General features: G+C 48.3%; 2 protein-coding genes across 2 annotated transcripts in view; one reads left to right on the top strand and one right to left on the bottom strand.

The window, feature by feature from the left end:
• Positions 1 to 4,488, bottom strand: part of RPA1 (replication protein A1) — a 38,176-nt gene extending 33,688 nt beyond the window's left edge. Inside the window, exons 1-3 of the mRNA XM_063146632.1 lie at positions 4,374 to 4,488; positions 1,819 to 1,866; positions 499 to 577 (exon numbers count right to left, since the gene is read on the bottom strand). Coding sequence (XP_063002702.1) covers positions 499 to 577; positions 1,819 to 1,866; positions 4,374 to 4,406 — 160 coding nt within the window. The 5' untranslated portion in view covers positions 4,407 to 4,488. The remainder of the gene's footprint in view (positions 1 to 498; positions 578 to 1,818; positions 1,867 to 4,373) is intronic.
• Positions 4,489 to 4,602: 114 nt separating this feature from the next.
• On the top strand, positions 4,603 to 15,118 carry SMYD4 (SET and MYND domain containing 4). The gene is made up of 11 exons (XM_063146755.1): positions 4,603 to 4,692; positions 6,166 to 6,300; positions 6,429 to 6,573; positions 7,048 to 7,137; positions 8,567 to 9,692; positions 9,959 to 10,141; positions 11,136 to 11,311; positions 11,592 to 11,727; positions 12,431 to 12,547; positions 13,333 to 13,456; positions 14,055 to 15,118. The coding sequence occupies exons 2-11, from the start codon at positions 6,167 to 6,169 to the stop codon at positions 14,218 to 14,220; spliced, it is 2,397 nt and encodes a 798-aa protein (XP_063002825.1). The 5' UTR covers positions 4,603 to 4,692; position 6,166; the 3' UTR covers positions 14,221 to 15,118.
• The last annotated feature ends 21 nt before the right edge of the window (positions 15,119 to 15,139 follow it).

The following is a 15,139-nucleotide window of genomic DNA, read 5'->3' as shown; positions in this document are numbered from 1 at the left end:
TTGGCAGGAGATTTAGGACAGACAAAAAGAAGCCCTTTTTTAAACAGCGCACTATTAAACTTTGGAATTCGCTGCCACAAGGTATACAGATGGCCACCAATTTGGAAGGCTTCAAAAGGGGATTAGACAAATCCATGGAAGAAGGTAAGGCTATCATCGGCTACTAGTCCTGATGCCTATATAAACTCCAGTATCGGAGGCAGTACGCTGGAGAACAAGAGCAGGAGGCTGCTGCTGCTCTCATGTCCCACATGTTTGTTTCCCACAGGCGTCTGGATGGCCACTGTGTGGACGTAATGCTGGACTAGAGCGTCAGCCAAAGGTCTTTCTGAGCATAGCCACCCAAGATGCTTTTTTAGAAGAGCAAATGCCAAGGGCTGGACCTGGACTCTTTGGCATGTGAAGCATGGGCTCTGCCATTCAGTTACATAGCCTCCAGCTAGAAGTATCTTGCATCAACATTCCTGCAATCAAGACTCTCTGCGCCCAGATGCTTACAGGAATGCATCTTCACGCCATCACTCATCAGCAATCGGTAGCGGGGCGGGCCATTTCCGGTCGAGATGGGACGGATGCTCTAGGTAGAAAACAGAAGCACTTAGCCATGGTCACGCAACAGGGATGTGTCTAGTGAGGAGAGTCAACTTAAGAGAAATGCAGCAGGGAAAGCAGCAATACAAAGTGGAAGAATAAATGCCTTTAAAATCTTGGGAGGCTGCTCTGCTCACACACAATATTCCCACCACTTTGCCATCCAAGTTAAGATTGTAAAAGTTGTCCCTTATGGTGGATGCATAACTGCCCTGCTATTTGTCATTTAAAAAGAGCAAGAGGTCATTCAGAGCACTGGAGTAGGGTGACATCAATACGCTTGATGACGCCCAGCTTTATTTCTTTTCGGCACCTAACACAAAGGAAGTAGTCAAAACTCCTGAATGTTGCCTGGATTCAGCAATGGGTTGTATGAGAGCGAACAAGCTGAGTTTAAGCCCAGCAAGACAAAGGTGTTGTTGCTTAATAGAAAAACTGACTCAGGGATCAGGATTCAACCTGTTCTGGAATGGATTGAACTCCCTGTGAAGGTTCAGGTTTGAAGCTTGGGAGCATTCCTTCCTCCGACTCTTGCCTTGGATCTTCAGGTGGCAGCAGAGATGGCATTTGCACAATTACATGGGGTGCACCAGTTTCCTGTCTGACTTGACAATACTGATCCATACCTTAGTTAAACCATGTTTAGACTGTTGCAAAGCACTCTACGTGGGTCCACCCTTGAAGAGCATTCAGAAGTTACAATTGGCGCAACATGTGGCATATAGGCTGCTGACAGGTGCAAGGAATAGAGATCACATCACACCTCTTTTGAAAGACCTGCGCTGGTTGCAGATTGCTCTCCAGGGTCAATTCAAGGCGTTGTTTTTAACCTTTAGAGCCCTAAATGCCCTAGGACCTGGCTATCAAAGGGACCGCCTGTCCTGTTATGAGTCTTTCCATGTAGCAAGATCTGCAGGAGAGGCCCTTTTGAGGACACCATTACTCACAGAGGCCAATTTGTCCAACAGGCACGAAAGGCCTTTCTCCTGTGTCACTCCCAAACCGTGGAATGCTCTCCCCTTAAGAACTATGATCGACCCCCACTCTCTTGGCTCTTAGAAAGGACGTGACATTTTAATTTAGCCTTTTAAATTATGTAATTTTAATGTTCTGTTTTACTATTTTAAGTTCTTATTTTTATTGGTTTAAATTGCTGTGTGCTGCTTTGAAAGCTTTTTAGAAGATAAGGCGGTATATAAATATTAATCATAAATAATAAATACTCACGATGACTTGAAGAACAGGCTTGGTAACATTCTCTCCTTGCATTATGGCCTGTGCAAAAAGAGAGAGAGGATGGGGAGGTGTTGGCCCCTTTAAGCAGAAGGTGGTGGTCAGCATAAAGGTTTTCTGGGTCTTAATAAGGTCACTCTTATTCTTTTTTTTGTGGAGCAGAGATCAACGCATTTTCAGAATGTACAACAACTGAGGCAATTTCAGCCTGGCCCAACTGTCAAAAACATGTATTCACAGGAGGAAAGGGCAGGCCTGCATTTGGGGGGAGGGGGGAATGACACCAAGTGCTGTCCTATCACCCGAAGGCAATGTTTTCCACATGTCTGAGCCAAAGCACAGTGAGATAAATTTAAAGTGGAGTCAATGAAAATAGCCTTATATCAGGTGATACTATATGTCCCTCCAGCCCAGTATTATCTACTTTTTCCAGGGTCTCAGGTAGAGAGGGGGTCATTCCCATCTCTGCTACCTAATACTTTGTTTAAACTAGAGATGCTGAGGATTAAACTTTCTGAATGCAAAGCATGTGCCATACCACTGAGCTTTGGTCCTTCTGGATATAGCACAAACATAGACAAAAAATGTGAACAGCAGGGTCCCAATAACATGAAATCCAAAAAGATCAGCCTCACATTTCTGTATATCCTTCTGACTCCAGCTGTTTGTATCTATACATGTCAACTGAGGATCATAGAATCATAGAAAAACAAGAGTTGGAAGGGGCCTATAAGGCCATCGAGTCCAGCCCCCCGCTCAATGCAGGAATCCACCCTAAAGCCTCCCTGACAGATGGTTGTCCAGCTGCCTCTTGAAGGCCTCTAGGGTGGGAGAGCCCACCACCTCCCTAGGTCACTGATGAGCCTCCCTGCACCTGATCAAGTGGATGCTAGACCACAAAAACTTCAGCCACAAGAAAACTGCTAGTCTTTAAGATGCCACAACAATAAGGTTGCTTTTTGCTGCAAAGGCTCACATGGCTGCCTCTCCTGAAGCTAACATTTTCTAAGCACTTCATCTTGTTCTTTTTTCATTCCTTAGCTTTCTCTCTCCTGATACCTGGATGAATTTGGCAGGGAAGGCAGGGGCTGGGCTGGGCTGGGCATTTGCCCTGTCTCAACCTGGCTGCAACATCACAGTCTGAATCAACAAATCCCATGAAGCAAAGCTGGACACTTGGCACTCGCCCACTGCAAATGATTTTATGCCTGTTGTGTGCAACGTTGAGGGCAGTGAGGTGAGGAGGGTGTAGTTCTGCCTGGTCGAATAAAGCTATACATGGGATTCATGTCCCGGCTCTGTTCCATGGGCTCAGAGTGGCTTTCCTAAATGCTAATAGTTCTGTCACAAGCTAATGCAATCAAATGATTGGAGAAGAGGGGAGATAAAAGAGGCCAAATAAAGTTAAATATGAAAGTAAACAAAAAACAAAACAAAACACCCATACATAACCACAACATAAACAACCAATCCAGAAAACTACCCCAAGCACTAAGGGCTGCTCCCTGTCCACTTGTTAAATAGAGGGGTTTGGGAGCTTTATACGTACACAGGGAAAGGCAGGTTTTTTTAGTAGTGTGTGAATAACTGGCAATGAACAGACAAGGAGAGGATGGCGTGATGGTTGGGAGGGAATTGCCATGTTCTTACAAAGCGTGTGTGTAATAATTGTAGCACCTTGAAGGCTAGCACATTTATTTTGGCACAAGCTTTCACAGAATCATAGATTAGTAGAGTTGGAAGGGGCCTCTAAGGCCATCGAGTCCAACCCCCTGCTCAATGCATAACCCACTTCATGAGATGCGGAAAGCTTATGCTGGAATTAATTGTCAAAAGACTCTTTTGTTTTTACTGTAATAAACTAACATGGCTATCACTATGGATTTATATATTTCTGTGTACGATAAAGTGTTTGATATACGCAGTTTCTGTGCACACATATATGTATGTGTACACACACACAGTGGGTGGCATCCGACGTTAATCCAACCTGAGTCCCATTCATTTCAGTGGGTCTACTCTAAGTAGGGCTAACACTGGATACACCCCATAGTGTAGGTGCATATGTTTGTATATAGGGATGCTTGGGGGTGGGGACAACGACAGGGAATTCCTCTGTTCTTACACTCTGTGCGTGTGTATAACTGTACCTAGAGAAAAAGAAAATTGATTGCATACATAATACATATATATACAAATACATTACACATACTATATTTATATACACACGCATACAAAGAGATACAGCATGTGTGTAATATCCAATGTCAGGCTACTTACAACTAACTTCAGTCCCATTCATTTCAATGGGGCTACTCTACGTAGGTCTAACACTGGACGCTATCGTGTGCGTGTGTAACACAAATGTGAGCTTTCAGTAAAAAGTCATTAAAAGACTAAATACACACAGGGCACCCCCTGCCCTTAGACTGGAGAACTAATGGAGGAGGGAGTGCGCGCGAGCATGTGCAGAGTGCACCCCCCTGGGCTGTTCTCAGCCCACCCCCCAAAAGCGACCGCGCTTTCGAGCCCCCGGCCCGGCGCCTCACCGCGATGGCCCCTTCGCTCAGTCGAGCTGCCATCCTGGTCGGCCTCACACACGCCAAAAGCCCTCTGAAGAGACGACAACGACGACACTCCAGGCGCCACTGACGGACTAGCGGGCCGGCCACACGCACGCCGACCCGACCCGACCCGACCCGCGGCCCCGCCCCTGCCCCGCGTCACGTGCCGCGCCTGCAAAGGCCCCATTGGCCGAGCGCGGCGCGTATGGGCGGAAGTGCCGCTTGCGAAGCCCCATCCCGGCTTCACTACCACCACCGCCCCTTGGGCCCTGCTCGGCTTTTCGCGCTTTTTCTCGCTCCTGAGGTAGAAGTCGTTCCCGCCCAGGAAAAAGCGGCGGCGGCGGCGGCCACCTTCTCCTCGAGGGCTGCTCCGCTGGGATCTAAGTCGCTTTCAGACGGCTGTGTGCGGTGGGAAGCGACGCAGACGCTGAATTAACTGGTTCCCCGCCTGGCCTACATCGAAGGGTTGTTGTGAGGGTAAAATGACGGGGAGGAGGACCATGTAAGCCGCCTTGGTTCCTTGCAAGGAGGGAAAAGGTGGCATATAAATGTAATAACAACAATACTACTACTACTACTACTAATAATAATAATAATAATAATAACATTAAGGCCATAATCCTATGCATGTTTAGACCTAAAAAAAGGTCCTATAATGTCGGGGCTTCTAGGACTTGTTTTTTAGGTCTAAACATGCATAGGATTACACCCTTAATATTAATAATGGCTTCCCATCGCTCTCATTAGCACGCAAAAGCAGCTGTACTCTGAGGGGATTCATTTTCTTTCATGGTATTATCACATTTTTATGTTAAAAATAAGAGCTGCTATTTTATTATTATTATTATTTATTTATTTATTTATATAGCACCATCAATGTACATTTTTCACTCTAGTTCTCACAACAACCCCATGAGGTAGGCCAGGTGTTATTTTATCCCACTCTCCTTCCAAGTTGCTCAAGGCAGCACAGTTGGTTCTCTTTCGTCTCCCCACCACCCACCTTGTAATTGTCACAACGGCCCTGCAAGGCAGTTATGTGGGGAGAAGGCGGACAGTTGCCCAGTGAGAAGCTTGTAGGCTGTGGAGATTTGAACCTGGGGCATGGGGGGGTATAGAAAGTACGCATGGATACATTTATTCTCTCTTTCATAATACTATAACCTAATGAAGTTGAACTATGGAACTCACTACCATGAGATGCAGTGATGGCCACCAATTTGGATGGCTTTAAAAGAGGATTCGATAAATTAATGAGATAGATAAGTCCGTCAATGTTTACTAGTCCTCATGGCTTTATGCTACCTCCAGTATCAGAGGCAGTATGCTGGGGAACACAAGCAGGAGTGTGCTATTGCATTCTTGTCCTCCTGGTGGACTTCCCATTGGGGCAGCTAGTTGGCAGCTGCATGAACAGAATGTGGGACTAGATAGACCTTACGTTGTTATGAACCGTTTGGTTGTAACCCAACATGGTGTGCTCCAGATGTGTTCGACTACAATTCCCACCATCTCCATGCTGGGAGTTGTATTCCAGTACACCTTGGGGGCACTAGGTTGGGAAAGGTTTTAAGTTTTTAGATTGTAAGCTGCCATTCTTATGTTTCGCAGGTTTAGCCTGAGTTATAAAGACAAAAAAGCAGGCCACAGGAGAAAGAAGGCAATCGGGCGCGCACAGAGTTCCAGAGGGTAAAGTGACACATATGGGCTGCCAGATCAGATTTTGGATGAATTGTTTTAGCCTCTCAATGCTAATTTGTTTTTCGCTGTAGGTTAGCATGGACCTGCCTGTGGAAAAATGGAAAGTTTACGTTAGCCAGAAATTGACTTTATTGGAGCCATTGTTGAAGGAGAAGCTGTGTCATCCCATGTCAATCAGGGACAGCTTCCTTCAGTCCTTAACTCTCTTCCAGTAAGTAACTTGACAAGTGCAGCTGATGTGCGTGCGGATATTTTGCTGAGACGCGTATGTGTTGAATCTTCTGCCCACTAGATTGAATGTGCTCTCTTTCTCTCTCTTGCCCCTTTCCTCCCTCACAGTCCTGAAGATGAAGAATATTTGTTTAGTCTGTCCAGATACTATTGTGTGAAAAAAGATCCTAGCATGGTGCTGTCCTGCAAGGAGGAAGGGAACAACAGGTTTCGGAAAAAGGAGTACAGAATTGCAGCAGTGCTATATTCCAGGGTAAAGATCTGGGGGTGAGGGAACTCCAAACCTATTCATTTAGGGCACAATCCTATACATGCTTAGACTGAAAAAAATATGCTGGCTGAGGAACACTGGGAGATGTAGGACTTTTTTCTGTCTAAACATGCATAGAATTGTGCCCTTAAATCATAATTTTTAAAAAATATTTTAACCCACTATCTTTCCATTTAGAGAACGTTCAAAGCAAACATTAAAATCACAAATGAAATTAAGCCATGGCAAAACAAAAACAATATAATAGAGACTAAAAGCCATGAAACGGAAGACAAGCCCCCCCAAAAAGGGTGAACTTGGCATTGAAAACCTCTGAATGAAGAGGACTGGCGAGTCTCACAGGGCAGGGAGTTCCGCAGGGAGTCTGGGTGCTTTCCCAAGCTTTGAACCAGAAACTTGCCAGCTCTTACCCTTTAGCCACTACGATTTCTCCAGCTCTTTCTTTGATCTCTGCAGGCCTTGTCCCATGCAGAGGCCGGCAGTCCAGAAATGGCTGTGTGTTATGCCAACCGCTCTGCGGCCTTTTTTCATCTGGGTCAGTTTGAGGTGAGTTTGAGTACAATGAATTTAAGCATCATCCAAAACCAGGAGTCTTTTTCCTGTCAGAAACATTGCGTTTAGGAAGTCCTGTACCTCTGGAAGCAGAACTATTTGCTTTTGTTGTGGCTGGGATGTGCATTGTCAGCACTGCAAAAGAGCTTTTGCAGTTTGTCTTGCACCGTGGGGGTTCGCTGCAGAGTGAAGTGCTCTGCTGTGGGATTAGGCATTCTCTGTGCCACGTTTTGAAGCGTTTGTAGGTCTTTGCATACATTTATTTATTTGTGATTGATATACACCGTAAATATAATAAAATCTCTAAGAAGTTTTGTCTCAGTAATCTTTACAACAGTCCTGTAAGGTAGACTAGTGCAATGCCCATAATTCATGTGGTTCCTTACATCCATGGATGAGGCTCAAATCAAATCTTGCTCTTTAAAACAGTCTTTAATGGCACAATCTTTGGCATGTTTAGACAGAAAAAAGGGCCACCAACTCTCAGCATGGCTTAGTTATGCTGGGAGTTGTAGGCCTTCGTTTCTGTGTAGACATGCTCCTTAAAGCTGTGGTTCTTGTACACATTCACCTACTTCTTTGTAGACATAGAATCATAGAGTTGGAAGGGGCCTAACAAGGCCATCGAGTCCAACCCCCTGCTCAATGCAGGAATCAATGTACATGGGGTTCCTTGGTAGTCGCCCTTCCAGAAACTGACCAGACCTAGACCCGCTTAGCTTTATCAAGGTTGCAGCATCCCATGCCATCACACCAGATAAGCTAGTCCATGTACAGGATTGTGCTGTAACTGGTTGATGGAGCCTTAAATGTGAGCCTAGCTCGGCAGGGAGAACATGCTTTGCTTGCACATAGTCCCAGGTTCAATCCTCCTCCACCACGCTTAAGAATTGAGCCGCGGGTGCTTGGAACGACCTTTCTCTGTCTCTGGAAAGCTGCCTCCAGTCAGAGGCTGAGCAGACCATTCTGAGCTAGATGAAGACTTGGCCTATGGCAGCTTCCTATGTCCCTAGAATTCTAGGCGTGACTTTGAGTTCTAGGCTCTGACACCTGAGCTCTGAGCGTGGGTTTTGGGGGAGTTAAATTGGATTAAATTTAGCAGGATTTTCATCCCAGGAAATCTCCAGATTGCAGAATGAAGCTCACAACTTTGCATTTCTCCCAACGGGGAAATGACATTACCCAATAAGCTCTCCTGTACCCCATTTGGGTGGCTCTTTACAAGGCCTCAGATGTAGAGAGAGCCTGACACACCATATGTGTCAAGCGGCAAATCGTGGGGCCTGGCTGAATGCCAGTTCTTAGCTATAAATTTAAGCATAGCTGGGCGATGGACCAGCCAGGGCCTAGAACACTGCAGCATTCAGGCACCACAAATGCCTTTTCGAACATTGAGGAGGCCTTACTCTTCTGTTCTTTTCAGGTTTCTTTAGAAGACATTAGGAGGTCGGAGGAAGAGGGCTACCCAGACAGGTTGTACCTCAAGATTTTGCTGCGGAAAGCTGAATGTCTCCTTTCTCTAGGGAGATTAGAGGAAGTGGCGGAAGCTCTCAGCTGTGTGGAGAACAAAATGTCTGCAGACCAGAGTGTGAAAGCCACCAGCTATCAGATGCTGCTTCATAAGTTCAGTCAGCTGAAAGTCAAAGCCTGTAAGGAAGACAGCAGTGTAGTCTGTCAGCCCACCGTGCCTGACTGGGCCCAGGAGGACTTGGAGTCCTGGGAGGAAAACAGCAGGATTTCGTGTGCCTCATCATCGGTCAGCTTGGAGTTTTCCACTTGCAAAGGGCGCCATTTAGTTGCTTCCAAAGATATCCTTCCCGGTGAAATCTTAGTGAGGGAAGAGGCTTTTGTGAGCGTGCTACATCCGGGAGAAAGCTTCTTGCTGCGAGGCAGTGCTGTGGCCATGTTAAGTGGGCAGCTGGCAAATGAAGATCTTCACTGCCACCATTGCTTGAGGCAACTGCTGGCTCCTGTTCCCTGCCAAGGGTGTAGCTACGCCAAGTACTGCAGCCACGAGTGTTCCTGGCGGGCATGGGAGAGCTACCACAGGAGAGAGTGTTCCCTCGGGGGCCTGCTCCTTACGCTGGGAATCTTCTGCCATGTCTCCTTCAGAGCAGTTCTGGTGGCTGACTTTGCAGAGGTCAACACTTTAGTAGAGCAGTCACACAGGGAGGGCATAGTGGAGCCTGGCGCTGAGGCTCTGGCTTCCAGGGCTGCTACTGAGACAGCCTCTGCCTCCATTCCCGGCTGCGATGCTGATGGGCAGTACCGCAGCTCCTACCGAGCTGCCTTCAGCCTTTTGCCACACGCTGAAGAGCACAGTCCTGAGTTCAGGTTCCTCTGTGGCCTGAGTGTCTCCGCCTTGTGCAAGGGACTCAGAGATGCTGGTCCAGAGGCCTCGATCCCAGGGAAGAATACGTCTGAGAACCAGGAAGAACCGAGCGCTGCCATGGCATCTCCTGGCTTGGAAGTCTTGGGGGAGGCCATGCTGAGGCACATGTTGCAGCTGCAGTGCAATGCTCAAGCAGTGACCGCTCTACGCGCCACAGGTGAGTGGAGATGGCTGGGTCATGTGGATTCCCTGGACTACCTGAGTGCAGTTTGTGCTGCAAAAGGAGGGAGCTTCAGAACTTTCAAAGGCAGCCTTCTCCAGGGGTTCCGGACTGCACCTCCCATGACTGGGAAGGCTGGGAAGGCCGAAAGTAGTGGCCCAGCCCTTCTGGAGGGCTCCAGGTTAGAGAAGGTTGTTCGACAGTGCCCAGGCTCCCCTGGATCGCCCTTGCCCCTAAAAGCCCTTGTCGTCCCTTCCACTCAGGCTTTGAAGACAGGCCGATTGCTAGCCGTGAGCAGGTGCGCCTGGCCACAGCGCTCTTCCCGGTGGTCAGTCTCCTGAACCATTCCTGTGACCCGAACACCAGTGTGACTTTTGGTGGCCGTACCGCCGAGGTCAGGGCCCTAGAGCCAATCCCAAGAGGGCAGGAGATTCTCCACTGTTATGGTGAGTAACTGCCGAGGAGGGAGCCAGGTCCCCCGATGCTAGCAAGCTCAGTCATCTCAAGGGAAACCGGAATGTCGCAGCAGGGTCGGTCTTGGCCACTGGTTTCCCTCGTTTTCCTTCTCTTTCACTGAACAGGGGGGCACGTGTCTGCAGAACCTCAGACCCATTCATTTCTATAATGGGCCTTGGAGCGTACCGGGAAGCTATCTCCAAATTCCTGGTGTGGCAGCTTAAGCTCTGACATTGGCACACAAGCATTTGGAAACTATTTCTCAGGTTTTCTGGCATTTGAACATGCTTATTTTATATGAATTGTGTCTGAGTTCTGTGGTTTTATAATGTTGGTTTCAGTTACTGTGCCTGGGATTGTGAGAATTTGAGAGCTCAGCCAGCTGATCAGTGAGATAAAAATGGTTAAATAGTCGTCAGCGTTGCATTTCTGGGTGACCAAGCATGGGGAATTTTTCCAGCTGCAGGAGAGAGCCAGTCCAAATGAAAGTTGCGAATGAAGACGCATAAAACCAGTCAGTGCCATGCTCTGGAAATAGGCTGACACACTCTGGCTGGAGATAACTGTTCCTCTTCAGGGCGATGCTGCGGGTTTGCCATAGAAGCCGGCTGTGTGCACTTTGGGCTGTGGTGACATCACACTCTCGCCTGCCCAAAGCAGTTTTGCAACATTTAAGGAAAATGGTTATGATTTCTTATTGCTCTTTAAGGGCATAAAATGAATGTTAAAATGTTAAATTGAAAGAAGGAAGATATGGTGTCCTAACTTTTTATTTTAAGGGTTGGGCCAAGATGGAGAACTAAAATAACATTGGATTTGCTGGCAAGTATGCCTATTTCTGTTGAAGCCAAGGCAGGAGGAAGCTGGGGAAGAAAACCCATGGCAGCGGCTGTTTTGATGTGCTGTGTAAGCATCCTGCCATGCTCTGGATGGTTTCCCCTTCCTGGCTGTGTCGGTTGACGACTTCCAATCTTCTCTTGGCAGGGCCTCACAGGTGCAGAATGGGGGCTGCCAGAAGACGTGAGCGGCTTCTTTCTCAGTATTTCTTTGAGTGCCGCTGTCAGGCCTGCTCAGAGGAGCTGCAGCCCAGTGCCAGAAAGAGGGCGTCCTGTTCCGAAGACCGCCTCTTCTGTTGCCCCGACTGCCAGATGCCCATGCAGGTAAGGCTGTAGCACAGGGCCTTTGGCAGCGCTGAGCCTGACAGAGGGGGTAGCACATCCTAGGCTGTGATGAGAAAGCCCTCGAACCAGTGGGCTTGGTGTCTTCTGCTCATGACCGTAAGAACATGACTGCAGCCCCCTTGCTCAGCCTGATCAAAGGGGGGGGGTCCCTCTAGCCTCGCCCCTTTGCTTCCCACAGTGCCCCCGCCACGTGCCTCGGGGACAAGTCTGTTGCAAGCTCTGTGTGTGTGTAGAAGCGATTACAAGGCAGCTTTCCTAGGGGGAAAGAGGTATGCTCCGTTGTTCCAGCGGGGCCTGCAAAGCGCTCCTACCTGAGGACCACTTCCAGTGCCAGCTACGGGAACTCCAGCAGCTGACCGAGACAGCCTTGGAGCCTCTGGAGCATGGAGAGCCGGGTATGCACTGCACCCCTCCTTCAGTTGGCCTGTTCATTCGTTTTTAATTTGGTGGGTTTTTATTGTTTTTAGTGATGGTTTAAATGGCTTTATGATGTTGTTGTTGTCTTTGACATGTCATACACCACTTTGGTGGCAGAAAGATGGCAGAATGCTAAATATAAATAAAACAAATGAGCATCTTGCTGCCATGTCCACTGACAGCTTGATACAAGTAGTCTTCACAGGGATGGTGTGATTCTGACCACACGGTGGCAGCAACTACCCAGGGATGCTGCTCGTCCTACCACCAAGCTGTCCTCCCTGAAGACTCAACTTCACTCTGAGGAAAAGCCCTCCAGGAAATGCAAAAGGGGGTGGGGTCAGGGAAGTGTGTGAGTCTTTCAAAAGCAACAGCAAGGACAGGGCCTATGTGCAGGTAGCTAGTGTAGCATAATACCTAAGGTACGAACCAGGAAGCCCTGGGTTTGTTTAATTAATTAAAACACTTCTGTCCTGCCTTTCTGCCTCAATATGGGGCACTCAGGGCTTCACAAGGGTATTGTTATCTCTGTCTTAGCAGCCCCCGGCCCTTCTGGGTGCATCTCCGCCATGGAGATGTTAATATTGACTTTCCTTACTGGCACCGTGGTAAAGATGGCTGAGATGATGATGACGCCCATGACACGCTTGTGCTGGTCTCATGCCCCTTTTGCATTCTCAGGCCGGTCGGTGGAGCTGCTGCAGAAATGCAGGTTGGATGCTAAGAACTTTCTCTCTCCGGTGCACCTGACCGTGGGTGAGATTGAGGATCACCTGGCGCAGGCATATGCGACCATGGGTAAGATGTCATTGTAAATAAAGCCTGGGTATTCCGCCTCCCATCCTCACCCACCCCTGTGACTGTGAAGGATAAATTCTTTAGATTAGGAGCATAAGACTAAAGTGGGTGCATTGAACCCAGTACACTGTTCTCAACAGTGGCCAGACAAATGTCTCTGGGAAGCCCAACAGCAGACTCATGGCAGGAAGGTACTGATTGCCCTCCCCTCTCGCTTGTCCCTAGAATCTTCTTGTGGGGGGTGGGGGGTGGGGGGTAGAGAGACACCTTTCCACGAATCTATCGTAATCCCTCTTCAAGGCAGCAAACTGTATGAAGAAGGACTTTCTTTTGTCTTCCCCAAGTCCACTGGTTGGCCCAAACTCCAGGGCTACATATATCCCTATTTGCTTTCTCCACACCATTCATCATAGTTGTATATATCTCCGTCATGACTTGCCGAAAGAGAATCAACATAGCTCTTGTTTAATATTTTACTAGTTACACTTATACACTTTCATATATTTTGTTAAGTATGTATAAATTATTTCTTTGCAAGGTGCAGGTTTTAAAAATACATTATCTTTTCTTTCTTTTTTTTAAAGTACTTCTGGGGTGATTAGGGGGTGGAGGTCAGGGGGATCATACATGCAAGCATCATTGCTGCCACAACATAAATAGATCACAGTATTTAAGGTCATGAAAGCATGATATGTTAGCTGGGGCGGGGGAGGGGGGATACATAACACCCTTCTACCCCCATTAGACTGATTCACAGATGTTGATGCTTTCTTCTTCTTTCACAGGGAGGTGGCATGAAGCAGCGGGACATCTGTGCAGTAGCATACAGGCTGTAGAAGCCCATTATGGGCCCTCCAGCATAGAAGTGGGCCAGGAGCTCTTCAAACTGGCACAAGTCCGCTTTAATGGGTAAGCGCTCCTTCCCTCCAGAGGCCCAGAAGTGTGTGTGCTTTGAAAGGGAAGCAGGAAGTATTGCCCCCCCCATTACCACCACCCCACAAACACACACAGTCATAGGAACCTAGAAAGCTGTCTTGTTCTGAGTCAGACCCTTGGTTCATCTTAGCCCTGAACTGTCGACACTTGCTGGGAGCTGCACAGGAGCTTTTTCCTGCCCTACTTGGCGATGCCGGGGATCGAACCTGGGGCCTTCTGCCACTGAGCTACAGCCCCTGGTCCCTCCAGAGGCTGATCCAGCTTCCCCTCAGCTGCTATTTACATAACAAAACCATAAGTGGACACAATTGACTTCACATCTAGTTTGGCCCTCAGTTGCTAAGACCTTCTTCCTGGTGGAGATCTGCCAAAGCCCTAGTTCTCCCTCTCTTCCCTTCTACCTGAAGTCCTTTTAAATGCCCTCTCTCTGAAATAGTGCCTTCATCCTCTCCTGCTAGACCCTTTTAGCATCTTGGCCCAGTGAAGAGATGGCTGAGATTAAGTTCGAATCCCTCCTGGGGGTTTCTTTGCAAGACATTCTCTGACTTCGGCGGTCTCCTTTTGTGGCCAGGCGTGCTGTGTCGGAAGCCCTGCTCACCATTCAGAAGGCAGAGGAAGTTTTGTCCATGCACTTGGGGGCCCGGAGCTCACAGGTCCAAGAGCTGCAAGAAATGAAAGCCTGCCTGGAGGAGTGGCTTGGAGCCTCTGTTGCAGCAACAGCCAAGATGGCGGCGTAAGTGGAACTCGCACACACCACCCGGCTAGGCTGCTGCTCAGCATGAAACCTGAATGATGGAGCACACACCGCCCTCCCCCCGTTTGTTGCCTCTGGAAGTCCTAAGAAAGCAATCCATGTGACATTCGGCTCCCTTCATTAAATCGTTGTGATCTTCCCTGTAGGCCTGAAAGGACACTCCCACCTCTGTTTCCTGGTTCTCAGGGCATTGGAAGCATCCTGATAACCAGGTTAGACTATCTGTCCATCAGGCCCACTGTTGGTGTCTCTAACAGGAAGCACTGTGGAACGTCCTCATCTGAGATGATGATGATGATGATGATTGGGACCTGAAGCTGAGGGAAGAGCCCCGTGTGTGTGGGGGGGGGGGGTTGGTGAAAGAAGGGGATCCATCCTACTTATGGAATCGGTGAGGATCCAAAACACTGTGTATGGTGGTGCAGTAGGACTCAGGGCCTTCTCAGATCCTTTCCTCTCGTGGCAGCATAAAATGGTCCCTTCCTCTCTCTGAGGAAGAGGCAGGACTGGACGCTTCCTATTGATTCTCTAAGCTGGGATCCAGAGACACTGGTAAACATGTGCAAATCACAACTGTATGCGCATATTTCAGGGACCCTCCAGAACAGTGCCATGTGTGGAGCAAGGGATGGCTGTTGCTGGCAAGGGAAATTGTCACAAAACACGCACGCAGGCTTCTCTAGGACACTGTCTGACTGCTCCACCACTCCCTTCTGAGGGGACCACATTGCCACTTGGTTGTGAGAACATCGCGTTGCCTCTCCTGAGAGGCTCCCTAAATGGAAGGAAAGGCAAGGAAGAGGGGTGCCATTTCTCTTCTCTGCTCCCCCTCCACTGCAACCTCTTTTTGCACACTTCCTCTGTCTGCCACAAGATATTGGCCTTGCTATAAGATTGCTTTG

This window comes from Elgaria multicarinata, chromosome 22 (genome assembly GCF_023053635.1).
Source record: "Elgaria multicarinata webbii isolate HBS135686 ecotype San Diego chromosome 22, rElgMul1.1.pri, whole genome shotgun sequence".
Lineage (NCBI taxonomy): Eukaryota > Metazoa > Chordata > Lepidosauria > Squamata > Anguidae > Elgaria > Elgaria multicarinata.
This window is presented reverse-complemented; position numbering and strand designations above follow the sequence as displayed.